The 25,334-nt window shown below is 35.5% G+C and overlaps 1 protein-coding gene across 1 annotated transcript in view; it reads right to left on the minus strand.

Annotated features, from left to right (window-relative positions):
• STK10 (serine/threonine kinase 10) overlaps positions 1–25,334 on the minus strand; it is a 66,811-nt gene that overhangs the window by 17,938 nt on the left and 23,539 nt on the right. The window contains exons 3-9 of the mRNA XM_072400958.1: positions 16,439–16,487; positions 15,417–15,566; positions 6,772–6,844; positions 5,740–5,934; positions 4,782–4,863; positions 3,147–3,278; positions 1,887–2,399 (exon numbers count right to left, since the gene is read on the minus strand). Of these exons, the coding sequence (XP_072257059.1) occupies positions 1,887–2,399; positions 3,147–3,278; positions 4,782–4,863; positions 5,740–5,934; positions 6,772–6,844; positions 15,417–15,566; positions 16,439–16,487 (1,194 nt within the window). The remainder of the gene's footprint in view (positions 1–1,886; positions 2,400–3,146; positions 3,279–4,781; positions 4,864–5,739; positions 5,935–6,771; positions 6,845–15,416; positions 15,567–16,438; positions 16,488–25,334) is intronic.

Below are 25,334 nucleotides of genomic sequence, written 5' to 3' on the forward strand. Positions count from 1 at the left end.
ACACTGAGCAGTACAGGAAGGGATACATAGCCCTCTATATGTTTATTGCAAAAATCTTTGTAATGAATTATCAATTGCTCATAATATAGGCTGCCCAGTACACAGATCGAGAAAATGGAATGTTTTATTATGTTGTTGTATGATAGCCATTCAGGTTTTGTTTGTTTTTATGTTTTTTCAATAGCAACTTTGGACAATCAACTAGCCAAAATTTGAAAGTAAAAAGGGGTTAGCTGTATTTTTTAGGCTGTTGGTAACTAGATCTAAATGCAAATTACCTGGTTTAAAAGCCAGGTACCTAAAAGTGTGGTAGCAGGTAAAAGGAGGGTCCAAGAGAAAACAAAGCCAAGTGTTGGGGCATAACTTCCAACTGCCCTAATGTGGTGGGACTGCCTCCCTTTTTTTAATAGACATATAAACCTCTATGAAAAAAAGTAATAAATATTGAAATTGTTTATTTTCACTTAGCCTTTTATCCAGCCTCTAAATTATTCAATGTTTTATTTGGAAAGGCTAATAATAGGGAAACAAAGTTATGAATAAAGCACTTGCTGGTTTAACCAATTATTTGTGTATTCTTTTTTTATGGTCCACAAAATGGGCGCATGACATGGGCCTTTTGACTACATATTTGAGCTAAAATGCATTCTACTTCCCTATTGCCAAAGTTGTGAGACATGTGTTGGAGGAACACAGCTAGGAGCACAGAGCTCATCACAGACAGACAGAAGGTGAACAGCCATGCCTGTGTGCACAGATAATCCATTCCTTGACAAAAATAAATGAAATAAAAATTGAAATAACCACTGGAACTGACTGTGATCCTTAATGTAAAGCTAAGTACCAATTATTGTGTGTATTGTTACATGTTTTAACTAAAGTAAAAGGTTTAGAGTTGATTGCTTTTGTATGCTTGTATAGCAAACTGTCAACCTATAAAATATATAGTGGAGGTAAATCAGACAATAGGAATGCAATACATATAAAATCTCTAGGAGACAGCTGTAGACTGGCTACCAGAGAAAAGAAAAAGCTTCCATATCTCAGGAAGCAAGTTAGTTACTGAGAATGGAAAGTTTTGATGCAGCTGATATGACTGTTGTCATAGCCTGGGACAAATAGCTAGAGGGTTTGATGCTGCTCCAATAAAGATATTTGTACTCTATTCATTTACCTGTCTATAATCTCCTAAAAACATTGTAAAACTCTGAAGCATAATATTAAACTGAAGCATAACATGTGTAAACTAAACAAGCAGAATGTAGTAGTTATTATTCACACACACATGAGTTGGAGACTAGACATTAGTAGGCAATATTGTGCAGACTATCCCTTAACACGTAGCTGAGAGTACACATAATGTGTGACGTTAAAGGTGATGGAAAATACATTTGGGCTGGCATATCTCGGGAAAACCAGAGTATTATTATTTTTTTTTTTTTTTAAAGGAATTTTCCTAATTTATTTTGTTATCTGTTGGCAGGTGTTTAACACTGTTAATTGACATGAGATCAACATCATTAGGCAACTGTCATCTTAAGATTATAAGTACTCCTATGACTATGTAAAAATGGGCCATAGACAGGAGATATTTAATAAAAATTTAAAGAAAACAAATCTGTTCACTGTCACATCTCAAAGCCCTGCTGGTGTATGTATAATTAAAAACTGTTTCCCTTTTACAGAGTACAATGTTGGAGAAATTCTCAACAGGTATCACTGAGCATGTTCAATGTTTAAAGGGCCACATTAGTGTTTATGTGATCAAATACTATACAAGGCATCTCTAGAGAATTTAGGACTGAACAACTGACTTGCACTCATTAACCCATGCCCCTGGACTGAAGAAATCTGAAATACATTGGCATTGGTAAACATCATCTTACCCTGACTGACAATGAACCAGTTTCTTTGTTAAGGGAAAGATCCGCTGACAGGTTCATGCTGAGGTCCATACTGTCTGAAGCAGAATTACTGCCTGAATCGGAGTCTCTTTTCGACCGGCTGCTGAAGAAACGTAAGGGAGAATCAATGCTTCCATTATGTGTAAGCTCAGCAGAAAGACGTTCATATTGGCTGCTCTTTGGCTTATGATTGTTAGGTGTAACCGATAAGTGGTCTTTTTCTTTGTCCTGGCTTTGCTTCTCAACTCCAGAGTGCCCCTTTCTCTCCGATTCAATCAATGGATTGATGATGATAATGTCAGGCTTTACGTCTTCCCCACCATGAAGATTTTGTATGTGAATGTTTTCCGAAGAACCCCTACTGTCAGCTTTGCTGCTTATTGTGCTGTCTGGGCTTAGGTCCTTGGAATGTTCTTCAAGAGGCTTTATTCCATTGCTAACAGGATGCTTATCCTTTTCAGTATTATATGAGTATTGGCTGTTCTTTGCAGGTGGCTAGTAAAACAAAAAGAATAGGTGTCAAAGGGCTTACTAAAACATTTGTACCATAGCAGCAAATAATATAATGGTAACACAGCTCTACATATTTTTTTTTGGTGCACAGCATAAGAACAACTTTAATTTTACTAAAGTTTTTTTTGAAGCTCCTTGAAGTCTTCATTGAAGCACACAGGAAAAAAAAAGTATCTTTCATGGTTGCTACTAAAATTTATTAGGAAGGTGCGCACAAGTAATGATGTGTAACCAATGTTCATCAAAAGAATGCCACTCACCACCACCGTTGTGAAGGAAGAGATTGCGACATTCTATGATTCGCTAGGAGATTGCACAACAGTGCAAAAGCATTTTGTTTACAATGTGGTAAAGCAGAATCAAATATATACCAGATATCACTAACAGGTAACTGTTAAAATGGCACATGGGAGCAAAAAGTTTTAGATTTAAATAGACAGTAGCAAGTACACTTGCTTCCAATATCTCAAGAGTTTTCCCTGAACCAAAATATCAGTAATGTCTGTTTAAGTTGGTTAGTATAAGGAATTTGTGCACTCCATTATGAAAGATATGACAACAGAAGCAGATTTTGGTTGTTGGTAGGCAAAAGCAGCACCTTAAACAAAAATAGGTTTTGGATAGATTGTCCCTAAGTAAATACAATTTACATAATAAAAATCTAATAATTTAAAACTACTACAATTGATACAGAATACAGAAAGTAAGAGCTTTATAGTAAAGACTTACTGAAACTTGATCTGATGACTCTTCCTCCTCCATTTCTCCATTTTCTTCTATTTCATCCAATACTTCAGCTTTTGCTTCTGCTACCAGATCCCGCAAAACGCGATGGTTGATGCCCTTGTTCACAAATGGGTGCTGGAAGGCAATTTGTGAAAAAATTTAATAGTAATGAACATTCAATCCAACTGTAAACATAACGGAAATGGCCCAAAACAAGCAGGAATTCCCAATGTAAATAGTGTCATATCCCGAAATTTCCCCAACAAACTATTATGTCATCAGATTCTCTTTAGGAACCCCACAATGGGCTCGATTTATTAAAGCTCTCCAAGACTGGAGCAGATAGACCATCATGGGAGAACCTGGGTGACCCTGAAAACCTAGCATCGATCTGGTACAGTACTGAAAATATTTGCCAACAGCAAAAGATTTTTAAGAAATCTAAGCCAGGTTTTCTGGCCTACCCTGGAACTCCCATAACAGTTTATCTTTTCCAGTCTTGGAAAGCTTTAAAAAACCAGGCTCAATGTTACAAAAATTTGATGCATTTTCAATATTAACATTACAGTCTAAACCCTTAAGTTTCAGAAAAGTTTCAATGCCTCCTAAATTGCTGGTGCAGTTAATTTATTTCATATTGTGACAATCACTAGGATGTAAGACAAACCTTTACATTGACATATTGAATAAAGCAGCAGCTTCCTATGTGAATAAAATGCAAAGAATGGTTTGACCTGCAAAGGACAAAGCTGTCATTTCACCATGTGCAAAAAGTTGCCTATTTAAAATTTTGGAAGCTTTGTGTTAACTGATCTGCAGCCCATGATAGTATTTAGGACTGGTCAGGTCACTTTAAGCTTCATCACCTTAAAATGTATAATTTTTATTCAACCAGTCATATATACCACTCATTTATGTTTACAAGAAAATCTGGAGATCAAGGAAAATTCAATAACTACTTATGCTGAAATGCTACTTTTTCTATGGAGATCTTGCATTGATCAAAATATAATATTTGCTTAAAGTCCCACGTTATCCCATTTACATGCACATTGCTGCTTCCTATGTGGCAATAGAGGTAGCTGAACCATTTGTCTTGACCATTTGAAAAAATTGTGTAGTGCATACACATTTAATGAGTCAGTTGAAATATATATGTGATAGACATACCAGTTACCCTCGTCTATGAATAGTCTTCTTAAAGCTTTAACATTGATTATTGTATGCTTGCATGAAAGGTATATACCTAGCTTTAAATTATGTCAGTATTTGTGCTATAAACTTCTAAATACACAGCTTAAAAGAATAACCCACATGGCTCTGTCCACTATATAACCCAAAAAATGAACCTTTCACTTTTTGTGTTTTGGTTATTTTTAGATCATTACTCTTTTAGCTTCAGCAAACAGTTATGTTCTAAAAAAAGGTATTTAAAAAAATAAGTTAATTCCAAGCAAAACAAAAGACAAAACAAACATTACTGTCTCAACAGAAATATCTCATATTCATGTTACAATTCTAAACCACAATATCTGATTTGTTCACTGCAATTCTGCAATTGTAATGCAAAAAGAAAATATTAGCAAAACTCTTGTACACAATGCTCCATATTAAAAGGCATCAAGATGTTTTGCTTACCTCTAGAAGCTGTGCTGTGCTTGGCCTTGTTTCAGGATTCTTATCAAGGGCTCTTTTCAGGAAGTCCCGAAACTCCGGAGACCTGCCAATGACACAAACAGTTAGTGATGCCATTGCACATACAATATTACAGAAAAGTTTGAAGCATTCTTCTTTCACTTCCTCATTTCCCTAGAATATCTGGCAAGAGGTCTAAAAAAACAGGTCAATAATTTAGAGGGCATGCCTCTTAGATTGTATAAATGCATACAAAAGATATAAAATATATTATGGCATGTACAGTACAACTTTAAGGGAACACAAAAACACCATTTATGAAGATAGACGCACATTTGGATTATTCCAAAGCCCTCTTTTCAGAGTGTCTAATTACTGTCTTAAGCGCCAACATAGTACACAGGGCTGTGTAATAAATAGGAGTTACAGACAGATACAAACTGACACATGAGAAGGAGAGGACCCTGACCAAAAGAGCTTACAATCTAATTAGGATGTCTAAAAAACAGGGGCTTTTATAGGTAAATACCATTGCTATATATTTAAATACGCATATATTCTTGTTGAACATTGTGGTTTAAATGAATGATCTGGGACCAGGGTCTTTTTAAGAGAATGTGAAATCTAGGTGCCTGCTCCATGTCACTGCATTTTGCATATTCCTCTGCATTACCTTGCTGAAAAAGTTCAACTATGTTTTTAGATCTCAAACTCATACCTCTTTTTATTCCGGCATCTTTCCCCTTGACTTTCAAACACTCCATAAATAAAACACACTCAAATCCAGCAACACATTTGAACGTGTGTTTAGATCATCAACAACCGCTAATATAAAGCAGATTCCCCTAGCTTCTACAAAGTTTAGTATGTTCCGAGGACAAATATTTTTGGAATTTGTAGCGATACATCCCATTATGAATACCTTTCTGCCATGCCATAAAACAGAGTTCAAAATCATTACCACTTTGAAGGGGCAGCAAGTGTGGGTGGATCAGACTTGGCAATTTTCAAAAGGACACGCATAGGGTTAAGTTCATGGTGTGGGGGTTCAATCTGAGCCATTTCAATCAGCGTTATTCCTAAAGACCAGATGTCTGCTTTGTAATCATATGGGGCATCTTTCATAGTCTCACACATCACCACCTCTGGGGCCATCCTGAAAATAAAAGTTCAGATATTAGGATCATAATTTTTGTTTTGTTTTTTAACTGTTTAAAAACGGTTCATTTGTCACGCTACTGGGATAACAGACAAAAGGCTTTGGCATAGAGTATAACTATGCAGATGAAAAGCATATTGATGAATAACATTCACTCCTAACATCTGTATATCAGCAGGCCGCAATATATAGCAAAACAACAAGCCATGACATTTGGAATTTATAAACTAAACCAGCCATCTCTTCTAGTACTAAAGACTGATGTTGAAAACATTTCTATATATCATGGAATCAAACATGGCCATAAGCTTTCATTTGATTTGTATAGAATGTACCTTGTAGACTGCTAAATGGTTACTGTACAGCACCAGCAGAATGTACTGATGACTGTTAATACACAAGTTTCTGGCTAGACAATCAGGTATTTTTTTGTTTTTCTTTTGAAACAGATAAGTTAACACTGTTCAGTGGTATATTTACCAGACCAAGGGGGCAAACGATAGAAAATGTATAGTTTGGGTTTAAATACACTTTATATTGAGGTTAAAATGCTTTTAAAAATGCATGTTTTATTGCAGAAGTTGAACAAGATTTGGGACCCCCAGTAAGATTTGTGATAGCCACCATCAAGGGAGCAATGACTTGGCAGTTGTATGCACTGCAGCAAATAGGGAGTGTAGCCAAAATGTACAGTGGGATGGGCTTAAAATGGTATGGTTAAATAAAACCTGTGCTGGTATAATTATTTATGTAAAGGGTATTGCACAGAATATGTAAAAAGACATATAGGACGAAAATGCCCTGCACAAATTTGTGAGATGTTCACTTTCTTACCAGTATGGGGTTCCGATGAAGGAATCCCTCCTCTGCAGCGTCTTTACATTTTTTGCAGAAACACCAAAATCCGCTGCAAGAAAGAGACAAGAGTGAATTAGTCTTCTTTTTAAAATGCACCTGCCATTTTGAGGAAATTATGCGGACAATTAAATAAAACAATTGAGATTGGAAAGTAAATTTTCAAGTGAATAAAATATCACTCGTCCTCCCTTTTGCAGACATTTAGAGGACAGTGCCTTCTAAATGCTTCAAAAGCCCAAATAAATTAAAACTGATGATACAAGCATTATCTTTTCAATGGGTGCTATCTATGTAAACACTTACATGTAAACACTTATGCTGCTGAATACATACACATAAAAATATAAACACTTTTCAAAACCAGAGGTAGCTTTCTTTGTGATACATTTATAAAAAATGCCAGCAACTATGCTTGATAGTAATGTGATTTCCTAAACTCTAATAATACATCTAAAGTTCATCAAGGAGAACAAGTGTGAAATAATAAGTAACATGCTTAACCCTAAATTCATCATACGCTTTACAGCCTGACCATATAACTTTTGTATGATTGTAATGTGCATAGTGAACTATTATTGCTTGCCAGTAAAGCAGAACTTAAGGCAGATTATCAAACCTTGTAATTGACCTGGGAAATGTCACAAGAAAGCAGGTCATGCTCGACCATACCCAGCTGCAAAACCAGATAAGTTTAGGGGGTTGTGTGTTTTTTTGGAGACAGTGTTACCTTGCTCTGCATGAGTACTTGCGGTGTACGCATTTGATTTGGTATCATCCACCTGCAAATCTCTGTACAACAGAGAACAGACTGGGAGATGGAGAGGCAGCACAAGGAAGGATGTGATTTGCTCAACAATCTGTTGCTTGTCCTGTTACTGTCCAGTCACAGGCTGGAGGCAGGACAATGTCTATAACTATTACTTAACTGCAATAGAAACAAGCTTTTTATAAGTTATTGCCCTGTAGTGTGGTAGAGTTATGTAAATCCCAGGACTGGATGGAAAGAAATTCAAATATATCGTCAGGCAAAACATCTGACCTATATTTTTTTATCTTAGCATTTTGTTGCTTGTCTAGCATTCCTATTTAAAAATGAAATTTTATCCTTATAAAAATTAACTCAACCATTTACCAGTATCTCTGGTTTTCAGAATCCATAGCTCAAGATTTACATCTGCGTAGCTAATTAAAATATTTCAATATTACAAAATAACAATCATCGATATTATTACCAGTGATATAATTCCTTATAAATAATTATGTTTTGTGGAAATGAAAGATAACATTCTGCATTTTTAAACCCTGTCATCCCACAGAACGTGTTCAGAGATTACTTATGCAACCGGATGATTTGTAGAGGATTATCATGCCATTAGTTTTGGCCAGGCTAAACCTAGGACTTGTACTGTTCTGTTTGGCATTGACCAAACAGTAACACACACACACACACACTTCTATGCAGTTTCATTCACCTTTCAGCAAATATGTTCTGATATAACAGGGCTACAAGCTATAACAATAAATAATCTTTATTTCAATCATGCAAAAGTTTCAGGAATACAACTAAAACAACTGGCAATAAGGTTAATCAAACAGGCCTTGTGGTTATCTATATGACAAAACTGTTATATATTTATAAAAATAAACGTCCAAGATATATTTTGAATCAACTGTGCTGGGGAAGCCTCAAGACACAAGATATAGAACAAATACAAAAATGCACATTGTATCTGTGTCCAGCCAGAAAAAAAAACAAGATGGGTTTAAAAGGGAACTGTAGAGGCCAAAGGAAAAAAAAAAAAAGAAAGTTTGGAGGGGTAGGCAGAAAGGGCATGAGGCAGGTTCTGTTTCAGCAGCCCACAACTCCAGATAGCCTGAGTGCTATTCAAATGGTCAAGAGACACTAATCTATGTTAGAGAGCATGTAGCAGATATTTTTCCATTCATCAAATTCCAAGTCATCTAGTCCCACCTGGGCGACTGGGGAGCATAGAACTCCATGCTCCTGCAAGCACCTGCTGAGCTAGCAAGGGCATGGAGTGATTTGCTACCTACAGCACAGTAACCAGATTGATTGGCTGTACATTATGTAAAGGCCTGACCAGAACCATATATGCTAATTGATACACTGCTATCTGATATCAACAAATTTTAGGACATTCCAACTGTAATGGAAAAGGGTGCCTTTGGATAAGCTTCCACTAAAACAGGTATCTAAGGCTGTGAGGACAATTGCATTTTTTCTATCAGACATATGTATCACCACAAAGTTTATTGTTGGTCTCTACAGTGTTAACACTGAAGGAGCATCGGGTAATGGCTTCCCACACCTGCTTCCAGGTATCCAGTTTCAGAGCAATCTTCAGGTCCTCTTCCCAGTGGCTTAAAGTCAGCGGAAAAGCATAAAATTGTATACTTCAGAAATAGTTCCCTTCAACATTCTTATGTTCAAAGAGGGTAATGGATAGGAATATCTGGACATATCTCAATGTTTGGAATATTATGAGTAGGTTTTAAGGAGAAAAATATTTAATGTTCACCATATCATTGACTCCACTATGTGGTATTTCTTACATAATTCAAGTGGAATGCAAGCTTGTATGATAACAGATGTATAGTTGGCCTCAAAAAGAGTATCATTTGAGGTATACACTTAGATATGGCGACTTAAAAGACTATTCTTGAAAGTCGAAACTGTTTTTTGGTAGCCTTCTTTCTGGCAAAGGCTGAATGAAAAGTTTTACTACAAAATAAAAAATGTTTTTAATAGTACATTTTTTATATCATCTATCAGGAAAGAAAAAGAGATATAACCAATGGGAAAAGCAAGACAGAAAGACTTAATTCTGAAAGAAGAACAAACCTTCCAATTTAGTACAGTTGAGAGGTACAACCATATATATGTGTGTTTTTAAAGAACAACCCCGATATGGCTTGAAGTTGAAATAAGGTGTCAAAAAGGAAAACACATATAATGTTTAAAAAGTAAGGGGAAAATTGTTGCTCCTGGGGGAGGTAAATGCAACTTCCAAAGATAAAAAAAAAAATTTTGTTGCAAAAATTGTCTCATGACAAACACACACAATAAAAACTACAACAAATAAAAGTTGCTATATATTGCCCTTTGTGTGTTACAGACTGTGGGTTCAGCTCCGATTAATCTATCATCTATAATAACTCAGAAAGCTAATTCCCTCTTGCAGCCTAGGCTCAGTTCTCACCTGTTTAGGATCTTCAAAACTGAACGCAAAATAAAATGCAAATAATGATAGCTGCTTTAGCAGTCAAACTCTAACCCTTCTACATATTCTTCTTACTGAAAACTAATGTGAAGGTTGGCCAAACTAGCCAATAGGTAGGCTGATAAGATGGGCAAAAGCTGAAATGCAAAACTGTGGTCAAAACTTACATAAGAGAGCACCATCAGTTTTTTGGGTTCTAGAGTCATCTTTTAGACAACCACGGGGTGTAACTCCGCACCATAATATGTGTCTATTCATGTCCTGTGGTATCTATAGGGTGCGTGACTTATAGATAACCACAGTCCTAGGAAATGCAAAATTTCATTGCATTGCATAGTACTGTGATATGAAATGCTCAACTAAAACAGGTATTACAGAGCCAAAATTGTACTTTGTTTTGTGATTGTTGAAAACAATGCAAGACTGGACATGCAGTTGCTGTTTCACCTTATTTTCTAAAACCATAATAACATACCAGAATATACCACCATTACATAAATGTTGTGTGAAAAACATAAAAATATGTAAGTGGGAATAATACATTTCTCATAGTAAGTTGTCCAGTTTCTCAAAACGGTCAAACGTCAGAATGTGACACAGTGGGAGAACATGGAGGCAGTAGAATCTCTCTACTGGACAATACATAGCAGAAAAACCAGACCAAGGTTCTCCTGCCCCCTCCATACTCTTATCCAACGTTCAGCTACTGCTATTAGGATTAGGAACACTACACTCCCATATTCCATCTGCTCACACTGTTCCGTGATGCTCTCTCTTATTTTAAAAGCATATTGGCATGCCACCAGACTCTTCCCAGTGCTTCCCTATCCAGCAAAAACAAAAGACTTCTGAATGAAGGATTCCCACCAAGGACATACTTGAATTGCATCTCATCATATGTTACTCATATTGGTAACACTATGTCAGTGCCCTTTTAAGTATGTTCAGAGTAATTTGTGTATGGAAATTTACATTTTAAAATTGACCTACAATATCCATTAACACAAATGAACACAGGGCAGATAAAACCTACTCATACCATATTTTAAGTTCTAATAAACTTCTATCCACATTGGAACCAATGATTGTAGGTCAGATTCCAAGAAAACCTTAATCGTCAAGGAACAGATAAAACGTATGCCGAAAAAAAACGGGACTTTTAAGGCATATATATATATATTATATATATAAAATCAAGTATCATATTTTATTTGTATATTTAAAAGAAAAATGTTGATAAAATTGTTTAACAAAAAGACATCTATGAGCAGTTATTCATGAATCCACATTACAGTATATATTTCTTTCACATGGTCTTAATATACTACACATTTCGAGGTGCTGGTAAAAACCCATTTCTTCAGAAAAAAAAAAACAGCGTACAAAGACCTAAAGCGTAATCAATACATCAGTTTCACATAAATTGTATGAAACATCATAATATTTTGTTCATATTCAATATAATGCTAATCAATTGTTCCATTCACAAGGCACTTACCTAGTGAATTGATATAAAAAATTCACATACTAGATAGTCACCTCCCAAAACATATGGATGCAGCTTCCCAAAGGAAGAGAGGGTGAGTATAAAGGATCAGATGTGGGTTGTACACAGAGATATTGATAGTATACAACTATATCAATATAGATAAATATAGATAAAGTATCCAGCTCCTCCTAATGGCAAGCTTATCTTAGATTGATCAGAACGGCAGGGCGTGGTCCCAGTCCACTAGGGACGGCAAGTCCAGGTTATGTGGTTTCATTAGAAGCCAGGGTGAGGAGGGGAAAGGACGTGGGGAACATTTCTAGGAATTATCCCTAAAGACTGCCCTGATTGTTTGTCTTCATGAAGTTGAGATAGGCAAGCTGTATATCACAATTGAATGGACATTAAGGTAAGCTTTAATTGTTGCTATCCTTCTGTAGGACAAGGACATATGGGAAGAAGCTCTAGAAGGTTCCAAAGTTGTTGCAAACTTCAGTGTAATATAAATGGGTTTCACTAGGTCTGTTCCCAGTATCAGTATCTGTTACATTTGGATAGATAATTACCATTTTAAAAGGAGATTTTTTTTGTGGACTGTTTAAAAATCAGTCATAGATGTCTTTGTTGGACAATTTTATCAACATTCTGCTTTTAAATATACAAATAAAATATGATACTTAATTATATGCCTTGAAAGTACTGATTTTTGCACAAAATAATATTTGGTACATTGATTCAAGGTATTTCTGAGACACAAATCCTCTGCTGGAATTTCTAAGCAGGTGATGGTTTTGCAATAAGCTAGGAAAAAGATCAAACAAATGTACACTGTTTTAGGATTTAAACCTTAAAGCTGTATAATTAATTTTCCTAGTGGCTGTAAAACACTCTCTTAGTGAAGATTATAAAGGGTCACAAATTTATGAGCTGTCAGCATTTCACAGTCAGGCCCACTTTTGTGCCTCCTTCTTCCAAAGTAGATAGATAGGGCATGTTTCAATTTGTGTTAGGAGGAACTGCAGACTGCAAGATTAACAAGGCTTGACACAATAACTTTAATATGCATCTGTGCTTTGTCCATAAAGAGCAAAGCAACAGGTTCATAATGCAGACCTTCAGAGACACACATGCTTAACTCATTTTCATTCCCCCACCATCATTCTGTTGGGCCACATGAAGTGAAAGCTAATCCCTGTGTAATACACAATTTGCCTTGAAGTCATAGTTCACACAGGACTATGGGTTCTGGAGTGTAAATGGTGTATTATAGTGTAAAGGCAACTTCTCTTACCTCTCTGGAGTTGGGCGAAGTTCCTAGAGTAGCAGTGTCACCTACCTCAGTTTTGTAAATGTACCCTATTTTTACTAAGCTATGCTCCATTTATACCCCTGGAAGCAGAGACAGCCGTGGGTAAGTCAGGGCTTACACTTGGGTGAGGACCTTTCTTGTGCTCATGTGCAGCAATATGACAGGCACCAGCACTTTTAATGTATTAAAATTTTAAATAAAATTTAAAAACTGAAACAATTTTTTAAACTGAAAAAACGGTGAACTCTACAACCCCCTCCTACTAATAAATTAGAGATATGGAAAAGAGGGAGTCAGCTTTGAAGGCCACCACTGCTCCCCTATAGATACAGTACAATGAGTAGATGTTCTCCTTTGCATGGGAAGAGTTTGTCAAGGTATGGAGGTTATAAAAAAAAAAAAAAAAAAAAAAAAGAAGAGAGACTGCCTTAAACAAGAAAATGAATGCAGCCAAATATACCAATGGTAAAGTTCAACATTTTATTTTTTGGGTTTAGATAAACGTTGAAGAGGCTCAACATTTAATAATTACTTAACATGGAGAAATATTAACCTAATAATAAGTGAACTATCATGTTTTAGAATACATTAACAAGTATGTGCCACTTAATACAGAATCACATAACGTTTATAAGATTGCAGCCCTTTGCTTACTATAAAAGCATCCACTGCAAACATAGAACAGCTGTATTTTACAGAACTGTCCGACACATGCTTCCATTTTAGGCCAAATAAATTACGTCTATACGGTCATAGCCTTCTTTCATACAAACTTCATCTTACATACAGCAGATTTACATCAGAGATCACAGTCTACTGGGACAAAAAAAAAAACAATCCATTGTGCAATCTGTGTGCCTGATGAAATGACAAGCTCAGCAAGAGCTCTGTACATCATTTCAGAGTCTGCAGTTAGCTAGGAGAATGAGGTCACCTTGGAGTATAATGTTTAACTGTTGCACTTTACAGATTTACCAGTAATAAGAGCAACATGCTTACATGAATGTCTAAAACAGAAAAGACTGGCATTGCATTGTCCGCACATGCAAATTGTTTTAAGTGTGGAAAAGGATAAGGGTCGCTGCAAGATTTTGTTAGTGCCTCCGTTCCAATTGACAAAACACATGTTGCCCGAGGAGAAAGCTAATCGCGGACACCAGAGCAGCAGTGCACTTATGTTAAATAATTGTGAATCCTATTTTGTGCCAAACAATACTCGAGAGAGAGTGAAACACAGGGCTTAGTTTACACAAAATTCCTGCAATAACATTTAGGATTGGCTTTACTTAAAAACACAACTAATTACAAAACGTGGAGTCTTTAGGGAATTTCCACTTCAGCTAAACAGGATTAAAATTAAACTATTAGCCTCTTGGCAAAAAATGGAACTCTTTGATTACATAAAACAGATTCACTACAGAGCAGATCTGTTCTCAGGAGCAGTATTAAGTCAGTGATATAACAACAGGGGCTCCCTACAGCAGCAGATTATTCCACTTCTACACAGGCATGGGAAACACATTTAAATCACCACAAAACTATAAACCTAAAACAACTGTCACCACACATGATGTAATGAAATATTTCAGCAAACAGAATTAAAGGGCTAGTAGCTCAAACCACATCTCTACAAAAGCCACATTATATTTCACAAAATCATTAGACAATAATATATAGAAGCTTCAAAACATCACAGTATGCTACAAAGAAAGCTAGCTGGCTAATGAAACAACAGTGCAAGCAACCATGGTACTGAACAATATTATCCTCATTAAAGTTCAACTCTTGGAGTCCCTTTCCCATTTCCCCTACTGCTATTGGACAGCCAATTCAACCTTTAAAAATAGAATCCCTATACTTCTTTCGTTTCCCCTACTTTTGGATAGTAGTGAAAGTTTATAATATCCAACATGTTTTCACTGCTTTCTGTCAACGCTAAGTAGGCATGAATATGAAGATTCAACAGAGGCAAAGTTATGTTTGAATTATTCTGAACTAGATAATAAAAATAGTTTTTCATACAATAATTTGATATTACTGCTACTTTGCATTGTAGACTATAACCACCAATATTTTAGGTTGATTGCACAACATCTGAATATGATAATGTGAACTACTGGGTAGAAAAACTAGTGTATAGCATGGGGATGATTGTGATTGTTAGGTCAAGTACACAAAAATGAAGTGAGGTCCCCAATAAAATTTAAACCACTGTTTCCTGTCAAGGGACATGGATGGATAGACATTTAGGGCTAGCTAGCATTCCCCTTCCCCCCTTCCTTTTATATTGGTCCTCATGTGCTGAAATACTATTATTTATTAAAAAATACAATAAACAAAGACTGAATATAATTTTGACAACTGAGCAATTTTCTCAAGTTATATTTTTTTTTGTTTAGTTCCGCTTTCATAATGCAACAATAACTTGAATGTGGCCTGCATAAATAAGAATCTTTACAAATTTAGAACATTTTCTTGGCTTCACTTCACTTAGTTTAAATTTCTTCTTTAATAACTAAAAAGCTGTGTTTCAGGTCCATGTTAAAACATCTAAAATTTTGTAAAAAAAAACGAATCTAACCCAGCTTGATGTCTCCATCTTGTGTCAGCAGCACATTCCCAGCTTTTAAGTCCCGATGGATGATCTTCATGCTGTGGAGGTAGGCTAGTGCTTCTAACATCTGTTTACAGATGGCCTGAATTTGAGGTTCTGTCAATCCACGGTCCAGCTCTGCCAAAAATCAAACAATAAGAAAACATGTTTGGAAAAAAAATTAAAAATATAGCCATCAACTCTTCCCCATAATCCCACTGAAACAATCCTAAATCATCTGTTTTAGCCAGATAGGGACTCAACGACATAAGGGCTTATTTGGACATAAGGTACCTAGGCTTACTTATGAAATGTTAATACTTCTCATTCAACATTTTTGTTTTATTTTCAATATTTATACTTACTTAATATTTATTTTCTACATACTAAATTTTACTGCAGACAACCAAACTATGAAAAAACACATATGGAAATGTTTTATACAAAAAAAAAAAAAAAAAACAATACGTATATTTTTTATTTTTGGGCCAAGAAACACAAAGGAATGGGCATTAGACCATTGGAATTCTGTACTTTGGTCTGTTGAATCGAAAGTATATATGGAACCAGAGGCAACTATATTATGAGTATGGCAACCGGTTCTGTTTTCCTAGCTGCACACTTATTGGGCCAGGCTAGAAACAGAAAGAAATTTATTGTTTTTCCCCCAAAATAATGTAAGCAATTGCAGCCTCTATATTTATTTTTTTCACCGGATATAATATTTTGGCGCGATATAAATCCTGTTTAATAATAATACAATCTTCCTCTGTCTTTTGTGACCCTCACTACTTCCCACCACTACATATCTCCCCTCCAATTGTGTTACTTCCCCTACCTCCTAGATTGTGCCTCTTCGGGGGAAGGTCCTCTCCTCATCCTGGGTCAATGTCTGTATCTGTCTGTCATTTACAACCCCTATTTAATGTACATCGCTGCAAAATATGTTGGCACTATATAAATCCTGTTTAATAATATTTTAAAAAATTCTTAAAAATCAAATTTTATACCTAGCATTATGGCATCCACAGCTCCTCCTTGACAAAATTCAATCATGATCTGTAAAACACAAAATGTAAAATACAATTAGGTGGGCAAACAACTTTGACAATTTACAAAAAATGACTTCCCTATTCAATATTCAGTGAGGATGCCTAATGGTGATTACCTGGGGTTGTATTGTAAGTTACACCCCATTCTCCAAGTTTGTAATCAAATTATTTTTTGCAAAATGATGATGAGGATTTTTACGGTGCATAATTGTAATATTCGCAAAAAAAATCCTAAAAACATTTGCAATTTTTTTTGTTTTTATTGTTAAAAAACATAGAAAACAATAGTTCTTATACATACAAATTGTCAATAAATGACTAGGATACTGCAATGATGTTTAGTTTGCTTTTAAAGGTCCTTGACAGGTTTAACCCGTAGGCTTCATCTGAAGGACACTGAGTTAGCAACATTCCATAAATCTATATTCCAGCAAGAAACAAATTATTATATATAAAACTGTATAAGCTGTATAATTAATATATTTAAAAATATATATAGAACAAACAACAGATTATATATCGCCAATAAGACTCAAGAGACCCACATTGCACCTAACTATTCATCAATTAAATTCATTTCATGAATCATGTATATTTTAAAAACAAAGAGATTTTCTCTAGTGCATATCACCAAAGCAAGCTTTTATGTTGGGATGTAATAGATAGATAAATAGATTTATGGAAAGTTGCTAACTTAGTGTCCTTCTGATGAAGCCTACGGGTAAAACGTGTCAAGGACCTTTAAAAGCAAATTAAACATCATTGCAGTATCCTAGTCATGTATTGACAGTTTGTATGTATAAGAATTAATGTTTTCTATGTTTAACGATAAAAACAATAAATTCCATTGTTTATTGTTTTTTGAGTGTTACATTTATGCACCGTAAAAATTCTCATCATACTTTTGCAAAAAATAATTTGATTACAGATAAAATGAAACAAAGATAGACTTCATTGATACCTCAAATTCTTGGGAATCTTGCTCACATTTTTAGGTTAATTCAACTATGTTCATATAATTAAAAGACTGAAGTGGAGTCCAACAAAACAATATTTCTTAACAAATCAACATCCCCTCAGAAAATCAACAAACTACTCAAGCTGATATGATAAAATGTTAACAATATAATAATTTAGCCCTCTACCAATAAACGCCTTTACAAGATACTTCTACATGCAAGGATTTCAGCACCAGCACACTTGGGTGACTGATACATCTAAGCCTGCACACATCCATTCCTCCTAAAAGATACCTGCAGCCATCACTGGATGAGTAAGGTCCCATTCATATGCATGACTGAAACTCGATGGGGCTCCCAACCACTTTCACTGCAACTGAAGCAGTTGGGAACCATTTAATGCATGTTTGCAAACAGTTGAAGTATGATTTCAGGATGATTACTGTAAGTGACACGTTGCCTCTGGCTGTGCAGTTGTATTTCCTCCTCAAAAAGAAGAGTTGCATTGCAAGTGCAAATGCAAGGGCAATGTGTGCAAGTGTGTTAACCTGTAGTGTGGTTTGTGGCTCGAGCGAGCTTCACTTTACTCGGGAAGTACCTGTAAAATCATTTTCATTTGTTTAAAACTAGGTTTCCTTCATTATCTTCAGGACTTTTTTGAAAATCAGATGATTTAGGTAACATTCAAATAACAACATAGAAAATTACAAAGGGTTCACAAACTTGTAAGCACCACTGTATATATTATACACTTGAATATAAACCAATTGAAATATCAACAGGGGGTGCTTATTCTTACCTGAGATAACAGAAAAATAAGTATAAACCTAGGGCACAAATCACAGCTGCCACTACTAACATTCAAAACAATAAAAATTAGAAATACAAATAAAATTAACATAAAAATACAGCCATTCTGCGTTATTTTAAATTTTTTTTAAAGGGGCAAAATAATAGTTAAATAAAATGACATGTACTTGGTCTGAATATCACTTTATCTACAGGTTAAAGTATTTTGTACTTTTGAGGTAATAGTTTCTCCTAAATAAAAATGTGTACATTATTGGCCACTTGGAGATGGCACTGTGTCATCATGTAAAGCGTGTAACAAACATATTTCTCTACTGATGTGACCCTAGAATAAACCAGTATACTTTTTGTACAGCCTTTTAAGGGGGGACTTTGTTTATACTTGAGTATATATACTCTTTGTACCCTTCCAAATTTCCTATTAGCCAATCAATGTGAACTAGAGAAAGGCAATAGCTACTTTTTCAAATGCCTTCCTCTGATTATTGTGGTCAGCACAATAATATTTTAAAAGGAGGAGGGGAATTGTGTATATACACTATATGTCCTACAGAATAAGCTTGCAATAAGTATTTTTTTTCAAACAAGAAACACAAAAATTTGCCTTTGCTTGCTTACAATGGTGCACAGGAAGTCTGCATATTACAATCTATAGAATACTAGATTTTATTATGGCCAAAACCTTGTACCCCATCCCTTAGCATATTGTGACTGCCTTAGTGGGATATGACTGCTTCCTCAAGATAACAGCTAGGTTCTTGTAAGGAAGTCATACAATTTGACCAGTTTCCACAAGAAAATAAAGTCTCCAGATCTGCCTGTGTACTACTACTTCTGCTTACGTATTCATGTAATTTCTTTTTATAGCTCAAAAAGAAAGCATAACAATGAATGACCTCTCTAAAAGGGATTAGATATTAGAAAATACAAACCCACATACGTAGAGCATAGATACATTATGTGCTTACAGACATTTTCCAGGTTCCACTTGACTAGCAGAAATACCTGCTTATCATGAAGAAAATTAAGTGGCACTCTTTCTGTCAATATTTGTAGAAAAGCTCAGAAGTGCAGACGTTTTACACACATCCCACTATAGAAAATGGGAAACAAAATGGTTGTCATCATGTTCCTTGACCCCTTTAGTGTTACTTTTTACATGTTTTTTTTCTGGTGGAGAATTTTATTTTTAATAACACACAGTAAAATGGTCATTTTAGGCCTCAATATGACATATTTGCTGAAATAAATTAAGGCAGGGTATTGCAAATTTTTTTGCTGCACACTATTTGCCCAATTGTTTTTTAAACACATATTTGCAGTTGAAATACAATAACACTTATATAAGTGCACACAGTCACAAAATGTGAAAGATAAAACTGTGATGTTGAAAAAGATTGCAAAAATGTCAAGCCTTAAAATTGTGTGTTGCAATGCTTTGAAATCTTTAAAAGTTATGTGTAAATAATAGCCCTATATTTATTCCACTCCTGCGTTCAGGAACAATATGAAAAATATTTGCCAAAAATCACACTGAAAAAGTTATATATATATATATATATAACCAAGGTAATGAAGGTATTTGTTGAAATGCTTGAGTACTAAAGATAATACTACTTTCACAGAGTTCATTATTAGGAACAAATGTTCGCAACATCCACTCTGTCTAACCTGTCTAATGAAAGCAGTCAGTGTTCTCCCCAGCCGCTTTTTGCCGGGCGCACCACCCGGCATTTTTCAGTGACCAACTGGCTGTTTTTGGATGGTTACTGAAAAGTTGGGTTGCAATACAGAGGCCACAACCTGCCTACAGCTTCTTCCCACCCAGCTTAAAAAAAGTTCTAGGGAGAATACTGGCAGTATTTTTAGATTCAGACGTACTTTAATGCCATGTTTGTTGGTAGGACTACCTTAAGAGCCAAATAGCAGTGTTACAGATGCATGCAGAAGTAGAAGAAGGGGAACATTTTATAAGACTTTGTGTTCACTGCTTTCAATATGGGAATTATGATGGTTTAAAATTTGAGAAAAAGCCATTATGTGTTGCTCAGTCAAGTGAAGTCATCTGGAAAGATACATTGCACTGCCCTGAAAGTCCTTGAAGCTTCAAAATGGGAATAACTAAAACATTTTCACCACTGTAATAATTTGTAGAAAGAGATTCCAAACTTAGATCTTTTACAGGCGTGAACATAAAAATCACCCATGGGTGTAACTGCTAATGAAAGACCCAAAAAATTATATTGTTGGGAAGAAATATTACAGGTTGCCAAGTAACAGTACAAAAATAGATAGGCAATTTGGTTAGTTCCTACTTTGACCCACTGTTATTGCAAATCTACTGTCATTTAAAAAAAAATACATATATATATATATATATATATATATATATATATATATATATATATATATAATTACTATGAAGAAAACATTTTCAATAATTGAACTATAAAAGGTGGTGGAGGACTTTGACATCTTTATTAAGGGGGAAAAAAAAAACAAAAAACAGAAGTTCGTTTAAAAGTCCTTGGATAAGGCTGTAATTTTTGCAGTTGCGTTAAGGAAGTGTTGTGTGAGCTTAAATCTCAACACATGCTTATATCATTAACACACATTAAATTTTCCTCCTTAAGCTTGTTTCCTTTTTTTGTCTATACCAAAATATTGTGAAGGTCAAAGCACAGCTGTGTTTAAATGAATAGGGCCAAAGCAGAAAGCAGCTTTACACCCTTGTTTAAGAAAAAAGTTGCTACTGCGGACAAGCCATATATTTGGACATTTGGAAAAGTCAAAATAGACAGAGAAAAAAAATCCCACTTTGACCTAAAACTGACAATGTACTGTAATTCCAAAACAAATTTATTTAATTTAATACATTTAATTACCATTTATGATGGTACTATTAATTTTACTGTACAGGTCTATACAATATTACCATGTACAGGGACCCACTGAACAGTCACAGAATTTGGTTTAGTAAAGCATCCCTGCAGCAACAGAAAAAAATAGCATTAATGCAGTATATAGCCATAGAATAATCAGTAAATAAAGACAAAAGCCAACTTCTCTACTTAAGAAGCAGCTTAAAAAAATGTTACTACACTACACAAAGCATTCTGATCGAGGGATATGTGGAGCCCTAGAGTTTCTTCAGGGATTACCTGGATTTCCTTATGCAGTGCCTACAAAGATATAAAAACAATATAAACCAGCACTACAGTTTTCAAAGTCTATTCCTTTTTGGTCATCCAAAAAAGGGGGTATGGGCATTATGGATGTCTTAATTCCCTTGGTGTATCACAATCTTTATTCTTTCATTTAGATTTATTACATATTTATGCTTTGGATACTGTAGCTATAATACTTTGTAGAAGGGTTCACTGAGACCTACAAAAAATATATTTTACAATTTTCTCTATGGTACAAATGTTGGAAAAGACTGCTTTATGCTATATCCAACTTTGGCTTTATGTACCCTCTATATAGAGGGTATATAGAGCCAAACAAGAAGTGTCCTATTTTACCTACACTATATGCTTTGCCTCTTGGAGACATAAACTGACCATCTAATATGAAACACAATGTAACCAGTTGCAAAAGAATACATTAATTAGCCAAGACTGTGGAAAAACTGGGCTTTATTGGAACAGATAGGGTTTCTTTCCAAAACAAAAATGTAGAGTTAAGGGGTACGACATACCACTACACCGGAAGTCATAGATTTATTTGGCTGGTCAAATGCTAGTTAGCAAATGAGAAGATTCCTTAAAAGTAATCCAACTATATACAGCAACCGTAACAGACCTTTTCTTTAGTCCTTCCTTCTTGGGGCTAGTCACGGGGATTTATTTTGTTCCACTTTACTAGGGAAATGCTGCCTCTGGGACCACACTACATATAGCTTCTCACAACAGCCCCACAAAGACTGAATGGGGGCAGCTGGTGCCACTTGCTGCAGCTGGCTGTTGAATGTGTAGATGCTGGTTCTTTAAAAACTAGTACTGTGGTGTAAGTAACAGAGTTGCATGGGATCGCTTGATACCCAAGCAGGCCTGAACCTGCCCTTATTAATACAGGGTTTGTTGGGTACAAGGGTGTGTGTAGCTTGATTATGGAGCAGACTATTTGACAACTATCAAATACAATATCAGTGTTCACAATACTTTACAAACTTACGTTTGTACGTTAAACAAGTTATTAATAAAGTTTGATCCAGAGAAAAAAATATTTCACAAATGTTAGTATGCTATGTAAGCTACCTCAGCTGGCTGTTGTGGTTCCTACCTATCCACTGCTGTTTGTAATTTCAGCCTGTAACAGTTTGTAAATTGCAGGATCTGCAGATAAGAAGCTTTAAAACAGATACACAAGAAAAACTATTTGCTTAAGAATAATATGTACAGTATGAATGGTGCCAAACACTGAAAATATATCTTCATTTTCCATATACAAAAAATGTTTATGAAGTAAACTTTACACTTTCTTGCCTGTTGGGCACAGCGCTACTTTTTTTTTCAAATTTTAGATTCATTTGGAACAAATTAAACTTGTACGCTGGAATTCAGCAGGGCAATAACCATCTACTAATGCTGGCATACAAAAAAGAAAAGGGGGGGACAGAAGAGGCCTGCTTGCTCTTTCACATCATCATACAATGCTGGCAGGACCTGAAGAATGCATTCTACAGGATCAGGCTTTAGCGAATTAACTTGCTGCCCTGAAAGCTGATGTGACTGCTTGGTATGTAAAGCATTCTTTCTGCACAAGCAAAACATGTCTTAGCACATCTTGTACTAAGAAAATAGTGCAGATTTGTTGGAAAAATGTAATACGTTTTATTATCAGGATATTTTTTCTTTGCCAGGGTGTGATAAATATACACGTTTTGCCAGTGTTTTGAAAAAATCCTCATATTTCAAACAGACCATATCAGTTACTAAAAAGAAAAGGTTCCATTAAAAAAAAAGGTGCAAGGATTAGATACTTACTGACCGCATAAAAAAAAAAAAATACTGGCTTTAAGATCTTGAGCCCACCAGTGCAAAGATACACGTTAGGATAACTGTTGTCTTAGAAAAAAATGATGATCGTCTCAGCAAAAATGTAGTGGGTGGACAGTTTCCTCTCTGATGCGATCATTTATCCTAGCGGATCAATTAACAGCTGAGTGAGGATGACCATTTAACTTTACTATGGAGGAAGACACAGCGGGTGCCCCTTTTTCCTTCTTCAGTTCCCTTTCAATAAACCTAAACAGAACTGTTGTGTACAGCGTTCATTCCTCATAGTGACACCACAATCATTAAGGAACAATTGTTTGCAGACACATTCAATGCCTAGTCTGATGTATGCAGACAGGGTAGACTTATAGTTACCATTTATATAAATAAGTGAGGTGGTTGTCTAAATCTAATATGGCAACAGTAGTTAAAACAGATACATTCACAATCTGATCTACATACACTATTTATTTTAATTTGATACATCAAAATATTATTGCATATGGCAAACTTGAGGACTAGTGCCAATGGGAAAATGCAGCTTGATTTCAGGTGCATTACACTTGTATTTGGCAATCAGTCTGAGATGACATCTGAAGTCAAAATTCAATGACCAGGTCATTAGACTTTTCATTGTGAAATAACATGCATCATAATATTATTATTAATAATAATAATAATAATAATAATAATAATAAACAGGATTTATATAGCGCCAACATATTACCATTTACTTGTATAGAGAGAAAAACAGTTCTAAGATGAACAAAAAGCCTGTCTTCACAGGCTCTTAAGACAGATGCTAAGATTACTAAGATAAAATTTCCTCTTAGAAAACTGTCACTAACAGGTGTCCCCATAGGAAGCTTTAACCTCCACTATTTTTCTGGTGACAACTGTAAAATTTTGGATTTCCCATTACTTTTGGTCTTGATGTTAACCTCCCTGGCGGTATTCCTGAGTGTGGCTCGGGGTGGATTTTCCATACCAAAAGCAGGAACCCCGAGCCACATTTGGGGTGGAATTGCCTAGGAGTTTAAAACTCTTACCTGGTTCCCATGTTCCTGCGGCATCCTCCAACGACGTCAGGCATCTGCTGCCCCTGGCAATGCTGGCTGGGCATCTGTGTAACTTGGCAATGGCCGACCGACATCTGCGTCCCCAGTGTGTGAAAGTTGGGGACACAAGGCCAGGAGGAGCAGATGCTTGCCTGGCATCTGCTCACCAGTCTCAGACTCGAAGGCGGGACCGCTGGGCAGGAAATTTAAAATAATGAGGATTTTTAAATGTACCGCTTTTACATTTAAAAATCCTCATTAATTATATTGCCAGGGAGGTTAATCACCAGGAAATATAGATAGATAGAGGAGGTGTATCTACCATAGAACAGACTGCTATAAAAACATGAATATAGTTCTAATCGTTACCTACTAATACAAAACGCCAAAAAATTAGGAAAATGGGTTGAAGGCTTGATTTTTAACATGTTTGGAAAGATCTAATGAAGCCACATACAGGGAATATTTACTGTTGATGGAAACAGACAAGTGCCAGCTCATTCTCCAGACATACCAACATAGGAGTGTTTTAGAAATAATGTATTTAAAAGTACAAATTACCAAGATTACCCAGGCTTTCTTCTGTGCTTTGTACATACCACGCTCAAAAATATCTGCCCTGGAATAATATTAAACCAAACATCTTGGCAACTTCACAAATGCTTATAAAAGAGAAGTATATTTGTAGGCGCCAAATAAACCTGCTAAATCATTTTTATTTTTGACACAAAAGAAACAAATAATTTATAACCTATAATTCTGTAACCAAAGGCTTGACTTTAGACACAAATGTTACACTCCTTCTTTCTTACTCTGTTCAGAGATTGTCAGTTTATGCTCTCTGCTCTAAGACAAAACTCTGACAAATAAAGTTGAGTGTTCTCAATGTATTAAAAGGGAATAGTCCAACTATCTTGGAACACTTCACCTTCTACACATGAAGCATTAGAAGATGCAGCTGGTATCCTGAGACTACTTAATTGCCAGTCCGATGGACTACAAACACATTAGGCCCTCTTCTATTGAT

The sequence above is a fragment of the Pyxicephalus adspersus genome, chromosome 2 (assembly GCF_032062135.1).
Source record: "Pyxicephalus adspersus chromosome 2, UCB_Pads_2.0, whole genome shotgun sequence".
Classification (NCBI taxonomy): Eukaryota; Metazoa; Chordata; class Amphibia; order Anura; family Pyxicephalidae; genus Pyxicephalus; species Pyxicephalus adspersus.